Source organism: Onychostoma macrolepis, chromosome 04 (genome assembly GCF_012432095.1).
Source record: "Onychostoma macrolepis isolate SWU-2019 chromosome 04, ASM1243209v1, whole genome shotgun sequence".
Classification (NCBI taxonomy): Eukaryota; Metazoa; Chordata; class Actinopteri; order Cypriniformes; family Cyprinidae; genus Onychostoma; species Onychostoma macrolepis.
In genome coordinates this window covers 19,263,272-19,283,422 of record NC_081158.1, presented here as the reverse complement: position 1 = coordinate 19,283,422, position 20,151 = coordinate 19,263,272, and the positions used below count along the sequence as shown (strand labels likewise).

At 36.6% G+C, this 20,151-nt stretch overlaps 1 protein-coding gene across 1 annotated transcript in view; it reads right to left on the bottom strand.

The window, feature by feature from the left end:
• Positions 1-7,517, bottom strand: part of celf2 (cugbp, Elav-like family member 2) — a 153,126-nt gene extending 145,609 nt beyond the window's left edge. The window contains exon 1 of the mRNA XM_058773658.1: positions 7,255-7,517. Coding sequence (XP_058629641.1) covers positions 7,255-7,307 — 53 coding nt within the window. The 5' untranslated portion in view covers positions 7,308-7,517. The remainder of the gene's footprint in view (positions 1-7,254) is intronic.
• Between the last annotated feature and the right edge of the window lie 12,634 nt (positions 7,518-20,151).

Below are 20,151 nucleotides of genomic sequence, written 5' to 3'. Positions count from 1 at the left end.
GCCATGCCAGGGGACAGTGTGTGTGTGTGTGTGTGTGTGTGATCCCTTTAACAAGCGCAAGGCCCGTTTTTCTCTCAGCAGTGGAGTGAAACATAAGACACAGTACAGACAGACAGCTACAATTAAGATTAAACACATACACAACACAGCTGGAGTCAAGAACTTCCTGTGTGAGTGCTAGCTAATGTAACATTGTACACACTCACACACACACACAAAAAGTGTGTTCTCATCTGGGGTTAAGGGATAGAGGAGTTTGCAGACAGCCAGCGAGGCAGAACAACGAAGGATAAAAGGGAAGGAAAAGAGACAAGAGAGGAAAAAAATACTAGATGCTAGCATGTTTAGCTTAGCTCAGCTATTAGAGTGTCAGCCTGAAGACGAACAAAACTCTTGCGGTAAAACGTGAACTCAAAGCAATATCAGTGTTCAAATGGCAGCACATCAACTTCTGAAATGAGGTCTTAAAAGATTTGAGACATTATTATTGTTGTTTCACAAAAAATACATTAAGCATAAGTATAAATCTGTGTCCCGTACTACAGTGTTCTGTAAAGAAAACAGTAAAAAAACGTATTTACTATATTTGTCCTGTCTATTAATTCCAATCTCGTTTACCACTCATTTGTTTTGAACATGTTGACTTCTGTGTGTCACAGTAAAATAGAGGTCATCCTCTTTCCACAAATGTGCCTCATCCCACAAACCTTTTAAAACTGTGCCGTAAAATCATAACAAATGATATCAGCGTGTGGCCAAAGAGAGAGATTGTTTCCGTCTTGCGTGTATGTGCCATCTCTCTCTCTCTCTCTCTCTCTCCCAAAGCAAAGCATCTGGAAAGACACTTCGCTCTTTTAAATAAAGGAGTGCAGTGAACACGAGGAGTGTTTCTCTGTAAATATGCATGAGACTACATCCAGGCAGTTCAACAATAATCCTGCTCTACTGTTAACCGGGAATTTTATAAAGCAACACACACTCACATATAAACAGCATGGTGTGTTCATACACAGCCAAAATTGTCAAAATATATTTCCCCCAGCTTACTTATAATATAATATTCAATGTTTCCAGATGCTACATGCTAAGCTAAAACTAAAAGTTTCATTCAAACTTGTGATTAGCATAGTAAAGAGTGTCTGTGGGTTAATGTAGCCATATAGTAGTCAATGTGCTCAGAATCTGACTGGATTGTTTTGCAAAACTTGAAATTAACATTTTCTGAACCAAATTTAGCGTTAAGGTCAACGCGGGACTCCAAATATGAGCCATATGAATGGCATTTAGACTTTTAGCATTTAGCATTTAGAATGTCCTCATTCATAAATAAAATAAAACAGATTGTGTTTCACAACTAAATTCGTTTAGCAGTTAAGTTTTAGTGTGTATTCATTACAAATAGCTTAATTTAAACACAACTTAAGTCTGTGGTATTTAAATGCATGTGCGTGTATGTATGTGTGTGAGAAGAGAGAGAGTGCTACTTTTGACAGCAAGGTGAAACATCCGTGTGCTAGTTACATGGGTAGAAATATGTGTATGCCTCTCTCTCGCTCTCTCTCTGTGTATGTGTGTGTGTGTGTGTGTGTGTGTGTGTGTGTGTGTGAAAGCTCTATGAATGGTTCCTGAAGTGCTCTCCTCAAACATAGCTGCAGCACATTCTCCTCTCTCAGAGCTAGCGTAGGAGGAAACCAGCACTGATATGCCTCTCTGGATTTCAACCTTATCATAGAAAACTGCCTACACACACAGAACGAGAGAGAGGGAGAGAGAGAGAGAGAGAGAGAGAGAGAGAGATGACAATAGGCTCTGTCTCTCTCTCAGACAGTCAGACGTTCAGTCCAGTTTTAATCACGGACATTCAGTGCAGCCTGAAAAGAGTCTCTGTCCTGAGCCCTGCACTCTCCTACAGCTTAAACAATGCACTGCTCACACACACACACGTTCAGATTCTCATTAAAATCCTGTGACCATTTCCCAATTGCCTCAACCAGCCAAATGGGGGAGAAATCTGTTTCTGTGTCTCGCATAAACAAACACACACACACACACACACACACACAGAATAGCTAGAAATACGAAAGTGCCATATTAAGATACACCAGTAAAATCTGTGTCTCACAGGTTTATCTTTTAGTGCTCAGGAGATTAAGATCTAAAAAAGATTTCAGATGTTTTTTTCTGAAAAGTTTCTTATCATAAAAAAGACAGTGAGACATATAGAAAGAGTATCAAGGTATACAATTAAAGTGGACATCATAACTTAGATCTTCATAACTTAGTTCATATTGAGACCTATTTTTTATTTTATTTATTTATTTATTTATTTATTTTGGAATTCTATCCTGTCATTCGGTAACACTTTAGTATATGGACCAATTCTCACTATTAACTAGTTGTCTATTATTAACGTGCATATTACTAACATATTGCATGTTTATTAGTACTTATAAAGCACATATTCAGCATGATAATATTCTACACCGCTAATCCTACCCAATACCTAAACCTAACAACTACCTTATTAACTATTAATAAGCAGTAATTAGGAGCTTATTCAGGCAAAAGTTGTAGTTAATAATTAGCTAATAGTGCGAACTGGACCTAAAAATGACCTGTGATTCTTGTCAAACTCTACAAATGTAGAAATGTTTTTTTTTTTTTAAGTTTTTAAAAGACTTAAAAGTTTCAATTTGCTTTTCATTGAATTTCATTGCTGTCTGTGATAAACTATTGAGATATTTATTAGATTTTTCTTTTTACATGAAATGTATGGCCATTATGTATTTCACGGATACTGTTATTTGGAGCACAGAAGGTACAACAGTGGATCTATATATATATATATAAAAGTAGTACAAAAGAGAATCTATATAAAAAAGTAGTACAATTTCTCTGTCCCCATCCATCTTCTCTCCACTTTTATCTCTCGCAGTCTCATTCTTTCGAGCATCTATTGTTCTGCCTGCATTCATTTCCCTGTCTCTCTCTCTCCTTCAGCTGTAATTGTGATGGGTGAGCTGATAATTGTAATTACGTTCTCTAGGTAGAGTGTGTGTGAGGGGTGGGGGTTTAACTTCAAGGGGTGCAGACCCATCTGGGTAGCTCACGCAGGCTCCGAAAATGTCAGACTGTGGAACAATATTGGTCACACACACAGACGCACATACACAGACAGTATAATGGGTACACTGACTAGACGGCGGAGGGCAGTGCATCGCCACACTGACTCGAGCCAATAATACAGAACTCTAGTGGAGAGCAGTAGATCCAGCACACACACTCATCAAATGTTGTCTTCACCTCCAGCCTGCACTGCCACATCGCTTCCTCCACCTCTTCCTCATTACCCTGAGCTTTCTCAAGACCAGAGTACACAACTAACGAACCAGAAAACAAATATACACTCACAAGAACATTTTTTAACTTGATTTTATCTATTAAATTATCTAAAAATAGAATTTGATGACTAAACTATCTATCCGTCCGTCCGTCTCTCTCTATCTATCTATCTATCTATCTATCTATCTATCTATCTGTCTGTCTATCTATCTATCTATCTATCTATCTATCTATCTATCTATCTATCTATCTATCTGTCTGTCTGTCTGTCTGTCTGTCTATCTCTGTCTGTCCATCTGTCTCTATATATCTATCTATCTATCTCTCTCTCTCTCTCTCTCTCTATCTATCTATCTATCTAAAAATACATAATGGAGGTTATCAATTCTAGATGCGTTTACTCAGTTAAAGATCTTTTTTGTTGCTGCGCAGTGCCCAGACCTGTTGGGTAGGAGTGACGTGCGCTGCCGTGTGCGTCTGAAGCTGGTACAGGTGCAGAGATCAGCATGGAATGCCGTTCATCTGCGCCGCCCGTCTGTGCGCCACTGTCTGCAGCCAGCCACTAATGCCGGGGATAAGGGACAGGCTAACGGCATGAGCCGCCCACCCACACACACGCGCACAGAAAAGCCACTCAGCCAGATAATTACGGATGCGTCCTGGGCAGAGGCTTAAACACACACTCGGAGCCGTTGCCGCTAACAGCGTTCATTAAAACCAACACTGCAAAGGTCAGAGGTCACCCACTGCTAAAGACGGATGCTTGCCACTCCATTGCCTCTCTACTAGTGCTACTCTCTCTCTGGCCTAAAAACAAGTTGATTTCTCACTCTGCTAAAACGAGTGAAAGACAGAAGGATGTAAAAAGACAACGAGAAACCAAGTTTACCTGCCATCAGGCGCAAGAACACCAAGTCGCGTGTTTAAATATGCCTCTAATCAAATCATCTCCCCCGCCTGCCTCTCTGCTAATTCAATAAAGGCAACAACTTGTCATTGTTATTTAAAGTAATTTTCAATGTAATCAAGTGGTATTAATAAGCATGCTGCCTCTCATTACCGACTCAACCTGCCTTCCGAAGCGCGCAGAGCGCAGTGTGTGTGTGTCAGCGTGACAGAGAGGCTGTTGTGTGCCTGTATGTGTGTGTTAGAACATTATGCATGTGCTTATGACTCATTGTGTGTGTGTGTCTGTGTGGGCGGACATGAGTTCCATGGTATTTTTGTTCTTGTTGCTTGCAGTGACAGAACGGAGTTGCATCTCTTGGCTTCATTTTCGCGCAAGACATTCGCGCAAAAGTTAGAGAAAGGTAAAGAAGTTGCAGAGGTGAACACAAGGCGAATATTCTCTTACAGAAGTAGAGAATGGCATAGATAGATAGATAGATAGATAGATAGATAGATAGATAGATAGATAGATAGATCCTGGGGAATGGGTATATCCTAATATGTTTGTTGACATTTGCATATTGCAAATTACATAAATGAATTTTTAAGTTCTTTTGTAATTGCAAAAAAATGCATTGAATGCAAAAGCAGTTGAAATTAATCTGCAAGGCTATCGTTCAAACGACATTCGCTTTACAAATGCATCGAGCCCTTCTGAAGGAAAAGTGGGATCATGACAGAGTGATCCCGCAGAGAGCTGAGCCCTAAAAAGAAATGAAGCACGTCGGAAATTTCCACTGCACAGATCATAAGAAAAATGCGATATCATTACGATGCGTCATATTCAGACGCAATCCAAGATGATGTATTTGAACTAGGCAGAAATTACTGCGAGCTGACTGCGAGATGTTCAGAGGTGTCGATTCGGTAGAAACTTGAGGAAAACGCAGATGCTGGAGTTTTTGTTTGCGCAGCACGTCAAAGTTGCGCCCGGAAAAATCAACTTAATAGATAGCAAAGTTATTTCTGGATCCATTTTATCTGCTTTCTCAGTCTGTTTTCCCAGATTTTACTCAAATAAAGGATGACAGAAGAGAGGGGTTTGAACTAAAGGAGAGATAATGAGAAAGTTAATCGGATGCAACACAAACACACACACACATGAGTGTGTGCTCATTAGACAACAGTTTTCTGGGTTGTCTGGTGGCTTCATTAGGCTGTAAAGAATGCCACTGAGTACCCTAGAGCCACATAAGAAAGAGAGAAACGCAAAGAGCCGCAACAGAAAGACAGGAAAACTTAAGCTGGTCTTTATTAAGACGGTCCGGCAGCTGCTCCTCTGGCTAATATAGAGCCTCCACACTAATAAAAAAGAAAAAGACAAATAGCGATCCATCACACATCCCCCATCAGCCCCTTTTCTCCCGCTCTGAACAGAAGATTATGCCCTGGACGGCTCTGGGGTGGAACCGTGTTTGTGAGTGTCAGTCAGAGAGAAAGAAAAGGAACATACTGACTAATAGTGCTACATCGATCGGGAAATGTCTACTTAAATGCAGCAGTAGTCTGTCACCTACACAGTAAGGCTATTAAAACAGGACTTTACGTGTGTGTGTGTGTGTGTTCTAGTATGTATCAATATGGGATTGACACATTTAAAAACATCCAACAGAATGTGCGTTTTAGCATGTATACGTTTGTGGACGTGTATATGCATTTTGGTGCAATCTGAGCTGTGACCTGCTTATCGGAATAAATAATTGACCAAAAATAACACTCCTTCTGAGAGAGCACAGCGTGTCATCTTTATACCCTTGATCTATTTTCATAATTCAGTGTGGAATACAGCGGCGCCCCAATTTACAACAACCCAGAATCCTGAACTATATATGAAGATCCAGAGTATTTATAGTTCACTCTTCATACCCTCATTACAAATATGCTCCTGAACGCTTTTAAAGTTCTATTAGTAATTCTGACTGAACCTCTTATGTATTTGTCCAAAACATCTGGGATGGAGCTCAACATTCAACAACTGACTAAAATATTTATTTATTTATTATATTATGTAGATTATCAGAAAAATACTAAATAAGTTTTGCAAAAGCTAATATAATAATATAATATAATATAAATATATGATTTTAGGGTCATAATGCTGTCCTCTGAAAGTGTGTTTCCGAGAACTAATGCGGAACGATTTGACATCATGACATGCTTTCTGTGGTTTCAGTTGCCCTTCTATACTTCCTCAAAAAAAAAAAAAAAAAAAAATACTCAGAGTACTGAGTAAACACAATGGCTGTCTCAACCCCTTTGGCGAGCTGCGTATTTAACATTTGAGGCACTTTAAAAGCAGCTGTGATGCTCCAAAATGTCTATAAATCTCCAAATATAATGGTTATGCTGTTTATAATGCCCAGTCTTGGTAGCTCAGTTTTGACACGCACTTGATAAATATCCAACAGTGTTTAAACTAAGGTAAAACGAAGAAGAAAACTTCAAAGCCGCGCATTTGTTTGCGTAATAGACGGAGATGCGCAACACCATGTGCCATTTCAAGATCCTAAGGGGTCTTTAAAAAAGAAAAAGGGAAAAAGAAACAGCCCAAAATGTGAAGTCGATGGACTTAAAGTGCATAAATAAAGTAGTCTATATAAATCTCGCAGCGACGCGCACCCCATCTTCTCAGCATCAGCACCATCATCCCGCATCACAGATGAGATGAGACGCGCCCGGTCCGATAAGACTCCTCATTCCCGGTGCGTTCGGGGGAGGGTTTGGTCGCTCAAGGGGTTAATAAGACACTCCATGCGTCAGACACATGACAGTATATGTGCGAACTCAAGGAAGAAAAAAAAAAAGTCCCACACACACTTTTTCGAGCCGAAATGGCACACGCAGCCGTACGCAATTCTCACAACATTCGTGTTGGAGTCGAGCGGAGGGAAAGAGCGCGTCCTCAGCGCGGGCGAGATGGGGACACTCTGCGCTCTCCGCATGCATGTTCGGCTCGGGTCTTACCTTAACACGTTCCAGCTCTTGAGAGGGTCCAGGTCTGAGATTATAGAGACCATGCTTGAGGCTCGGGCGGCTCGGGCTTTGCTCGGACAGAATGCGGCTGATTGAGTGAGTGAGTGAGCGCTGTTACTCCGACTGTCTCTCTGCACTGCTCTGAGTGTGATAAGCGCTGAGAACAGGCTCTCTTTCCTCCGCCCCTCACAATCACTCCAGCTCTGCCTCTCTCTCTCTCTCACCGTCTCATCTCTATACGAACCTCTTCTGTGTAATATCCGACTCAACGTATGCAACCTTTTCCGTAGACACTGCCGAATGAATAGGCCTACCTTGCGCTTTTATGCTCCTTGTGAATTTTTAAAAGAGATTTTTTATAGAGGCGGGCCTCTATAACTCTGTGTTATGATACCACGTGCCAACGAAATTAAAATGACATACTGTTCTCCACTTTAAAGTCTGAATTCCACTGTTAAAATAGGTAAGTAGGCCTATCAATAACGCTTTACGCGGTCACGCTTCAAATTAGGCGTGCTTAAGTTACGATTCAAAGCATTTAATACAGTTTAGTATGTACAAACTGTGCTGCTCTGCAAAACTAACAAGAGAGGGTTAGGGCTATGACTTAGGTCACTGATTTTTTTGCACACTTTGCAGAGCCATTAGTCACCCACTCCCCATTGCTCACTGCATTTGTATAAGAATAAATAAATAATAATGTTTAAATTTGTTCAAATTAAGATGCACATTTTTAAATTAAGATATCATTTAGCTTAAATGTAACTGTATTGTAACAACACAATATGACAATAAAACGTCTAATATATGGGATATAACAATCTATATACAATTAATTATTTAATAATGATTGCAATAATGCTAAAAGTCCTAATAACAAAGTGTACAAGTTACTCCACCAAGTAGTTACACATTAATTACATTATTACCCAGATAGCACACGTACATCTTCAAGATGTCTGTTATATATATCTTGATCTGGAAAGCATCTGCATGTTTACAAACATCTGACAGACATCTTTCAGATGTCAGTTTTACATACATTCTAAATCATAAACATCTTAAAGACATCTAATATACGTCTATTTGACATCTGATAGGAAATGTCCAATTTCAGATGAGCAAACACACACAAAAAAAACGTCTTGCAGATGTAAATGCAGACGTCAAATAGACGTCTCTGTGATGTATGTGTGCTATCAGGGACATTAATTTGTATCATTTATTAGGCTACATACAGTACCAGATGTAGACGATTTACAATGTGAACTAAATCCCACCCCCCAAAAAACTAAATATTTAGTCAAAATAAATATTTTCTGTAATAATCAGAAAATCAGAATCATTCATAATGTCCTTGATACTGTTCATTGCTGTGGAATCCCAGGTCTCTGTCATTAAAAAAGCTTACTGAACCATAGTTAATTTATTATTTTGTAACACTGATAGTATAGCCTGAAATATTTTGTTGCAAACTATACCAATGACCAAGAACAGCTCACCACATGTTTCTTGGAAAAATGTTCATCTTAAAATGGAAATGTTGTTGTGTCATAAACTGTTACAAGGAGAAGAAGAAGAGAGGGAAAAACGGTTAGGTCTGTGAGTCAAATGAGAATACAGGCAACCATTCCACGTGACATTATTGTATCTTACAAGCCTTACTTCCTGTTTGAGACATCACCACATCCTGTTTTAGGGCTATCACCTTGTCTGCACTTTAACTGCAGATATTTACCACACAGAAACTATGTTAATTCAGATTAATGAATGTAAAACTACTTGTGGTGTTCATATTAATGAAAACCCTGGTCAGTTTTCTTGTACATTTTGTGCATGTGTTTAAAAGTGAGTTAAATAAAGAAATAAAACTGCATATGTGAAGTTTGAATTTCCGGTGTATCTCTTGCTCAATATCATTAGGTCAGAGTTCTTCTTCTGTTTTTTGTTGTTGTCGTTGGTTTTTTACTGTAGCAGGGGCAGAAGGGCAAAAACAAGTAAGAATATAAGAAGTGACAACAATAATACAAGAAACAACAATCTATCTGCAATCTAATCTATCTAAAAAAAAGATTATTTTCATGTTAAAATGTGAATATGTATTGAGTTCTATAAACTACCCAAAGTAGGCCACTATGTTTGAGAATGGTTCAGTTGAAATTTCTCTTGAAATTAAGAGTATGAAAATTGAGTCATTAATTATTCACCCTCATGTTGTTCCAAAACCATAGGACCTTCGTTCATATTCAGAACACAAATTAAGATATTTTTGATGAAATCCAAGAGCTTTCTGACCTTGCATAGACAGCAACACAACTGAAACGTTTAAGGCCCAGAAAGGTAGTAAGGACATCAATAAAATAGCCCATGTGAAATCAGAGGAATGCATACGCATGCATCGTTTTACTGTCGTGAATGCATGTCAAAGACTGACACCGAAGAGAAGAAATTGTTGAATAAAGACATTTTTGTTTCCTTCATGCATAAAAAGTATTCTCATAGCTTCATACAATTATGCTTGAACCACTGATGTCACATGGACTATTTTAATGATGTCCTTACCTTTCTGGGCCTTGAACATTTCAGTTGCATTGCTGTCTATGCAGAGTCAGAAAGCTCTTGGATTTCATCAAAAATATCTTAATTTGAGTTCTGAAGATTAACAAATGTTTTACGGATTTGGAATGATATGAGGTGAGTAATTAATGTCAGAATTTTCATTTTTGGGAGAACTATACCTTTAAATCAAATCAACAGAGACATAAATAGTCTCAGTAACTGAAAAAATGTAATAAAATAATAATAAGAATTTAGAACATACTTTATCCCCCAAAAGATAATTGTGTTAAAGTATTTTTTCCAGTGTAAAAAAAAAAAAATATGTTTGATGAATATCTTTAAAATTATGTTAAAATGATGAAGATAGAGACTCCAGTCATATATATATATATATATATATATATATATATATATATATATATATATATATATATATATATAATTTTTTTTTCTTTTACATAGGATGGCCGGCCCTCAGAGTAGCCACTATTTTTAGACATCATGACTAGCCAAACTAAATATAACTATATAGTTCCATATTAATCAGACATATTCATTTATGGAATGAATTAATCATAAGATTAGGTGACAAATAGGCTATTTCTGCAATGGTCAGTCCCACCAGGATTTCATGGGACTTTTTTCCAATTAATGCAGCCCCAAAATGACTGACTATTGCATTGTGCTGATATTTGCAGCACTGTGTAGTGAAAACCCACCAATAACCATTATGTACTTGTGTAATTAGTGTTAGTGATGGAAAGAGTACAACTATATGTAAACATTTTTGCACATATTTACTAAAATCAGTTGTGGTCCTGGCTCCCTGTATACTGTACATACAGCAATAGTGACATAGGAATAATCGTTGTGTGTAAAAGTGTGTTAGATGGATGCTTGGACATGGTGACGAATTACACCACTGTACATTTTAATTGTTTTAAACAGTTTTTATTGCTTCATATTTCAATTGTAGTTGTCATTGTGCCATGGTTCTGTTATTGATGTATTATAGTTGTTATATTGTTTTTGAATACTGAAATTGCATTCAAAATAAAAAATGCATACTCAGTAAAATAATGTGCTTTGTATTGGTGAAATCAGGCAATGTAATCACTACATGGTAAATCTTGGAGGGCATGTATGATATTAGTAAATAAAACACACTGATTTTGTGTGACACTACATCCACACCAAACAGATGTCAGTATAAATTGGAGACTAAACAAACAAAAGACTTCTTGCACCTTAAAATTTAATACTAAAACAGCATGTGCAACCTATTTACTTTTAATGTAACCTATTTTGGAGAAGGACACTGGAGTAAGACCTGAATGTGGGTTTGCTAACACAATGCTACTGGTTAGCATAATGGGTACATTAGCCATATCTGCAAGTTAGCAGAAAAGCTAAGCATGTAGTATGAACCCATTTTATTCCTCATTAACAAAATTTCTTCAAAATTTGTATTGTCTAATATCAATAGTGTAGCAATATACGAAGCACAACTCACACAGAAGTCACTTTCAAACAAAGCAGCTTTTTGTTCATCATGTGCAAAATCTGTGTGAGGAAATCTTTCGCCCTCATGTGCAGTTCTTGATCATGCGGATTCCTATTGAAATGACTGGATTTTGGCAACAACAACAACAAAATAGCTGAACAATGATAAATGTGATGCATGCTGATTAACCATACACAATAAAATCATGAATGTGTAGTAGGAAAGTAAAAAGCCTAATAGGCTAGCACTACTAGCAATTACGCAACATTTGTTGTTGCACAGTTGTTAGTGTCGTAGTCACATCTTCACAAAGCAAGTCTACTTCTACGTCATCCCCACAAACCACCCAGAAAGCCACATGTCCACTACTTTAGCTCACAATGTTTGGCTAAAAGCAGCTAATAAACATTATAACCACACCGACCAATCACGCTAAATAACAAGCAAAGAGGACAGTTTAACAAACCCACAAGAAAGCAGAATCCTGGTTTCTGGAAAGCGGTGGGTTTGTGTGGGTGTGAGAGTGTTATTCTTAAACATAGCTTCTTAAAACATGTGCAACATGTTCCATTTCCACCCATCATCCACTCACTTGTGGCCTGTAATCTTGTTAGCGACCATATTTACACAGATTCACACACACCTCTCAGGCTCCTTTTCAAGCCACGGAGACGTGTGAGAGACAGACATAGACAGAAAACCAAAAACGGGTGCTTTCTCCTCATCACCTCCACCACAATAAAAGACACTGACCCGAGAGATCAGCCATTTTTCACAGCCCATATCATCTACACGTCTAATCTAAATAAAGTATGTATAACATCATCCTTTTCAAAGTCTATTCCTTCCTCTCTTCCTCTGTCAGCATGTATTCAGCCTAAATAAAAAGAGAAAAGGACATAAGAAAATGAGGAAAGGCGCAAAACGCCGGCACGCACACCAGCGCAAGGATGAAATAACTATGAGGGGATTATTTCATAAACGACGATATTTCCTTTCTTCTGAAATCCATTTGATGCTGTCAAATAAGCCCAAAGCCATACGCCCACGTGCACATTGTCTTAAAAAGAGCGATTTGATGAGGATCTATTCTGCCTAACCAGGCAGAAATAAAGTGCTGCCTCTGTTCACAGTCAAAGCTTCATAAAGCCGCCTGTCCAGGGAGGACAGGAATAACAGAGATTGGAGAGATTTTGAATGTAATTATGAAATGTATGTGTCCTTATCTCTTTTGCAACGTGATGAAGATCAATGTAAATGTTGTTAAACATACCTGGCGGATGAGGTGTGGATAGATGACCTTGTCTGGATCATCTAGAAGAGTAGAAAATAATGAGCTGTTGGACAATTTCAGACCAAATTTTGGAAAGTCAACATGAAAATGATGCACATTCCTATTACAAACGATTCATGCTTTTCACATTACTGATGTGAAAGACAATCCAATCAATTCCCAATAGAAAAAATAAAGTCCTGTCCTGTTTTACTCTCTAAGCTGATAAAACACAATTTACATTAAGAATCATGCAATTCAGTTAATGGCATCAACACAGTCCGCAAAAACTGTGCTGAAAGCAATTTAAATGGCACAATTCCCAATTTTATAGATCATTTCTGAGTGCTGTGTGCTGCTGAGGATACAGCAGACTACTGCAATCTGACATTCTTTACTGGGACTGTACAGTTTCAATTTTCCACTGAATAAAAGTAGCTAAACAAATAAATTTCACTCAAATGTATGAGATGTTGATCATTTGCATCCATGACCAACATAAAATGTGAGCGGAAATAATGAGACGGTTTATTAATCTATAAAAAGCCAAAACTACAAAGAATTCTGCAAATTTAGCAGCTAGTTTGCTACAAGATTGTGAGTGGTCAGTGAATAAGAAGCATGTTTTTACACTCAATTGCAACATTCAAATATAGAACGACTAATGAATTCACACTTTTTTTTTTTCCTTCATGTGAAAATAAGAACAGAGCATATAGGTGCATCAGTTGCTAGTTTGTTGTAATTAGGCTAATAATAATTACCGCTACATTGCAGTCGAGATTTATGTTAGATACAAACAAGATAATGAGAAACACACAGAGAAGAAGAGAAAGTGTTTTGGCCTTGCGGGTAAGCATATGTAAATGTAACATTAGAATGGTAGAGGAGCCGTGTGTGCTGTTATTGGCTACATTCATCACGCTAAGCTAACAGGTCTGTTACTGTGTCTGTAAAGCACAAAACAGAAAGGAGAAAACAAAGAGACAAAAGGTGACAGAGTGAATAAACAGCTTGAAAGATTAGCTTACATTTGAAAAAGTGGCTTGTGTGGTATATTGCACTTTCGTTGTTTTTGTCTGTCTTAAGCACCCTGTGTGCCGCTATCAACGGCAGTTGTCTAATGCTGCCTTCAAGTCATGTCGGTATGATCAGATTTAGATGATGAGCAAATGCCGCCAAGGTCGTAATTACCAGTAGGAAGCTCAGGATTTTCTTTGAGCCCAGACTTGACGAGTGGGGGGCATGTCAATTGAAGCATCATGGCTTTGGCTAATTGGTAATGCTAATAAATAAGTTTCATTGTGTAAGCCTGTTGGTTTCATTTCATGTACAGGTTTGAAAGAACAACAGTAAAGCTTCTAGAAATTCTACTCATTTAGTCAGTTTCTGATGCGACAGACTTGTGGAATATACCTTAATTTCCCAATATTCTCTGTGGAAGAACATATACATGCTAAAATATAAAGATTAGCATTAGTTACACAGACAATGTACAACTTCTACTCTACATTTCCTGATGAAATTGCCCCTTTGCTTCCATTTTAAATGAATAAAAACACTTGAACGGACTAGTACGACACATTACAACTTGTAAGTAGAATCTTCTAAGATAACTCAGTTCTAAAACCTATCCTTGTCTACTACAAACAAAAGCTAACTAAAATGGAACCTTACAAGTGACAGTTCTTGGGTTGATCTACATAAACAGCAATTCAGTACATCACATATATAATGATCTTCACATGAAACTCGACTCACAATTGATTCTAATAGAGTTTGCTGTTAGCATGTTGCGAAGCTAACATTGCAATAGTTAAAAAAGGGTAAAATGAAAGGCAAGTGTATTTTTAGTCTCTTCAAATCTCTTTAAGAATATACTACAGGATTTATATTTCTCTTGACATGCAAAACTCGACTCAATGTATTCTGGGATTACGGTACTTTTACTGTGAAGGATACATGCAGCGCTACATTGAAACCTAGCCAAAATTGAGTACCTTAGAAGCATAACGTTAACATAATGTTGCTCTCTATGTTTTGGAACAGATTTTATTTTATTTACCTTTTATAAACTTATTTTATTTAGCTGCCAAGGCAACATTTACAATTTTCTTCATTTCCCATAACTAACTAACTATTCATTTATTAGTTATTTATTTAACCAACTTTTTATTTATTTATTGTTTGTTTGTTTTTCATCTAATATTCTATTAAATTTCAGCTTTATTTTAATTAATGAAAACTATTTCTAATACTTTTTGTTTAAGTTAACAATAACAATACTGGTTTTGGAACAAACCTTAAGTGTACAAATGCTATCTAGTTATATTCTTGATAATGTTATGATCCACTTGTCATCACACTAGGTTTATATACTTTAAAGTAATAATGTCAAAATTTTATTTTTTTATTGCTTATCACATCAAATCCGCTCCACAGACACATCAAACAAAGCCAGATGTAACTCGACTGCAGTAATACTGAGCTGGTTTAGTCTGGCTTTGCAGTTCAGAGATTAGTCAATATCTGTGTGATTCCAGCTAAACAACTTTTGTGGGTTGTGTGATCTGTATTTATACTAATTCACATTGTAAGGTTTATTGCCTTTATTACATAATGTCTGAGCCACATGTCTTCTTTTAAATAGAAAACACACACATAAATAAAAAAAAACATAAGCAAATTGCCTCCTGGACATATGCGAGCTTAACTGCTGAGCGTTTTGTTGACAGTAAGACACTTCTCCAGTCATTCCTTTGGCAAAAATCATCCTTTCTCTGTGTAATCATGGTTATTGATCATTTGGAGGTTGAATTAGACCTCCGATGTTCTTGTGTTAAGCCAATTGTTGGGAAATTAGAGGTTATGGAACATATGGAGAAAATAATCAATAACTGAGCTGGCCAGAGTGAAAGAGAGAATGAATTGTGTTTTACAACCATTATTACAAACTAATGTTCATAAACTGCATCAGACTAACATTAACAAAAGGAAAACAAACAAACAAACAATAGGGGCGGTATTCTATCTGTAAGATTGTGATTTAGTCTTGTAGTTAACAAGACACTACTATTAAACTTGTAGTAATTAACCCTAAAATCAAACACTTATTTTGATTATTTTAAATTTCTAAATAAGTCTAATTGAATGTGCCAACTTTAACATCAACAACAAATCATATATGGAAAGCAGTTTTATTTAAGTTCATATGAGTTCATATTAATTTCATATTTATAATATTTGCACTTAGCATTTTTTTAATTTATTTAGCTTCGGAACAGACCTGTGATACAATTGTGAATAACTGATTTAGATGTCAATTAAAACCAAGTGCACTGTCATTATACAAAAAAAAAAGTTACTATGAAATAATCAAATAACATTTATGATAAACATCTTGCCCACACTCTCAGCGAAAAGTTTTGTTTTAGCTAAAATGAAACTACCCACATATCCCTTTCAAATACTCCATCCTGACCTCAAAGAGTGGAATACATAAATAATGAAGATTGGGGGGGGAAAGGGGGTGCAGTGTCTTGTAAACTTCATCGCTCACAGATTTGAATGACAGTTATGATTGACAGAGGACGTACTAACATTAAAAGTATGATTACAGCTGTTTCAGTTTTTTTTTTTTGCATTATGAATATCAATATCAGCCGCTGTGTGCTTAATAACAATCTTATTTGAAAAGTATGGTGATGAATGAACAAAGGAAACCATCAAGAGAAGGAAGACATTTTCTGAAGAAAGCAGCAAATACCAATAACAACTGAAGGATGGTGGAATGATGAAGAAGAACTTAAGACAATGATAGATGGTGTAACAAGATTCTTTGAAGTATTATGTGACAAATTAATAATAAAAAAAATATTGTTTTCTGTTCTACATAACTGAATAAAAATGTTCCAGGGAGTGAAAGACTGTAAAACAGATGTAAAAATCCAGGAATTTGATACTCTATTGTCTCTGTGGGCTTTATGCACCCAACTGTCTCCTGAGCAGGAAGTGAATTTTTTTTTCTCACTTCCTGTTTTGGAGAGAAACAATTTGTCAGTCTTAGCTCATCTCACCCTCAGCAGGGAAGTTTCATATCATGTCGTTTCAGCCCCCTGAACTCATGTTATTCCTCTCTATGAAATGGATTATGGAAGTTTGTGATCAGTTAAAACACACTGCTTAAATAAAAATCTAAAATACTCTCATAATATGAAACTATTACCAAACACTTTTCATGCAAAATGGGACACAGTCACGGAGGTGGTTACTGTTATTAGAAAGTGTTTTGAGAAGTTAAAAATAATAATAAAATATATATATATATATATATATATATATATATATATATATATATATATACATTATGTATAATATTATATATATATATAATTTGTAATTATATGTTGTTTTTGTATATATGATTTTTACGTGTAATTTCTTTCTCCCAAAAGTATGAATTTTCCAACTTTTAGATTGATTTTTATTTTTTTTTTATTGGCTTTAGGGTGGAATATAGCTGGTAACTGTTTTTACAGTTTTTTTTTTTGTTTTTTTTTGGACATTCACCCACTTTATAGAATGGATAATATGCAGTAGGGCATCTATATTGCTTGAGGGACAAAAGTTCTTTGGGGATTGTTCTGTGTGTCATTATTAAACCTATTACGATGCCATGTGAAAGCCCCAAACAGGAAACACTTAAGTCACCATTCAAGATCTCTACCCCGCGGGTTTTGCACGTACACAACACAAACACTTACACACACACACAAACAATAAGACATGCCAACTCTCTGTGTGCAGCAAATATCCTCTGCCCTATCACTCCGGGGCATCACAAGCAATAATAACAATCTCATATCTTTCAAAATGATCCAACACATACACACAAAGAATACACACACATATTTGTGGGGGGTCAGAGGTTAAGGTTTGGAGGTAAACCTCTATATTCTGCTATGGGAGAAATGGGATGTTTTAGCTGTAGGAATGGATATATTTGATATGTGTGTATGTGTGTGTGTGTGTGTGTGTGTCTGTGTGTATGTGCGTTCGTTGTTGTTGTTGTTTTTTTTTTTTTCCTCAGGTAATGTTCACAATGCTCTCTCTCAGTGGTGTTAGTAATGCCATTTCAGGGTCTAATCCCTTCAGAGAGAGAATTGGAAAAAGATAGAGAGAGATATTGAGAGTAAATGAGATGGACATAGACTATAAGGTTTGAAACATGCATCAAAGCATTAATTAAATAATGCATTCTTGCATTACCAAGGTCAACACAGTAAACCTCCAATACTCAAGGGGGCAACATAGTTCCTCTCAGATGTCAATAAAATCAGCTATAAACTGAATTTTAAAGCTGATTAATTAAAAAATAATTAAATACTACTATTTCAGTTTAATATGTAGAGGCAACTATTAAACCATTTGCTGGATGATTTGTATTTCTGACCGGTCCAGCATGTCAACTTTGGCTCAACCAGTGGTACCAGTTTGGGTCAGGATAATTTTTTAGTCAACCCGCAACAGATGGTAGAGTGTTCATTATTTTTACACATAGGCTCATTGGAAATACGTGCCTCTAAATACATTTCTGTAAAACTGAAAAGAAAACAACAACAACAACAACAAAAACCTACCTATACATACAAATCGCTGCAGTTTCCAGTTGAAATGAACACTAGAGGCAGTAAAACTCCAACAACTTTTATTCCTTTTGACACAAAGTATGATTTGTACAAGTCAACAGATTCAATTAATAAAGCCTAATTTTTTGCATAATTACTTGAGGAATATCATGTTATGAATTCAAAACAATTTTAACATGCTGCAAGATTTGAAAAAACAAAACAAAAAACCTGATACGTCTGAATGTGTCGTCACATATCCAGTTTTATATGTATTCGTTTTCTAATTCAGTAGGTTTGCTTGGAAGCTAATGCGATAAGGCGTTGTACTTCAGTGATGAAGAGCGAAATCTGTGAAACTAGTATGTTTCAACATAACATCTCAAATCCACATAAGGAAGTTAAAATAGCACGGCTGTATCAACAAATGTGTTTTTATCTCGCTTTTGCATTTGTGAACACTATCAGGTAGGTTTAGGGTTGGGTTTGGTGTAGGGGATTTTTCCAACTCGACAGAGCATTAACTTTTATTAAAACTCCTCGGATATTTGAATTGTGAACCACCACAATACGTACCTGAAGCAACATAATACAAACACGGCAATACGTGCCTATATCAACATAACAAATACGTGCCAGGGTCATGTATTGAACCCGCATTTTAGCGCCACTCACTGGACGTTTCACTTTGAAACTGCCAAGAAACGTACAGTAAGGTACGCAATAACGGTGTTGCAGAAATATATTTAGAGGCATGTATTTTGAATGAGCCTGGGTTGTTATTTTTACAGGGATTCAGACACTTGCCTTAAACGTTTGTACGTGCTATCTTGCATTAACGAGGTGAACACAGTAAACCTCCAAGACTTAAGGTGGCGATAAAGTTCCTCTCAGATGTCAATGGCATTAGATATAAACTGAATTTTAAAGCTGATGCAATTTTTTTTAAATGTTTTAATAATTTCAGTTTAATATGTGTAGGCAACTGTTAAGCCAATTGCATGATTATTTGTACGAAACATGCCTGTTGCGCTATCAAAAGAGCTCTATTTGCTTTCTGTCCAGTTCAATATGGCAACTTTGGCTTAACCAATGGTTTCTGTTTGGGTCAGAATGACCTTTTTTTGCTTGACCAATGGCAGTTAGTGGAGTGTTTTTTTTTTTTTTCAAGAGAGTTTCAGACATTCTGCTTCATACCTTTGTACATGCATTCTTGTATTACTAAGGTGAACACAGAAAGCCTCCTAAACTCTAGGAGGAAATAGCGTTACCTTCAGATGTCCATAGTTATAAACTAAATTTTTTAAGGAATTTGTACAAAAATTGTAGCTTTCTGACTGGACCAATGCAGCAGCATTGGCTCGACCAATGGTTTTAGTTTGGGGCAGGATTATCTTTTCACGCAACCAATGGCAGATGAGGTTTGTCGTCATTCACGTTATAAGAATATTCATTGCTTGTGGTAAAATCTTTGTAACAAAGAGATTTGATTCACTTATTGCTTTTAATCAACATGGAAGATACTAATTTTGTAGATTTTATTCACAATCTGTTCCAATCCCCTCCGAATGTTCCAAATTAAACTATTAAGTTAAATTAAATACATGCAATAACGAAGTTGAAAACAATTGAAGCTGTTAAACATTGTATATGGTAACATGCTATCTTCAAACATTTAAGAAAATGTCACCAATTGTGTTTGTGTATCTAGAAACATTTGTGTTTGCATATGCTTCAGGCCTAAGGAAGACTAAACCGATTGGGGAGAGTGACAAAGACACAAAACACTCTTTAAGCTTATGTAAGTTCAATCAGAGGCCAGACGAGAGACAGAAGCCAGGAGGAGGGGGGAGCTGCAGGGGAAAAAGAGAAAAGAAAAAATTTGAGGGGACCGAGAAGGATAAAATAACCGTGAGTACATTCAG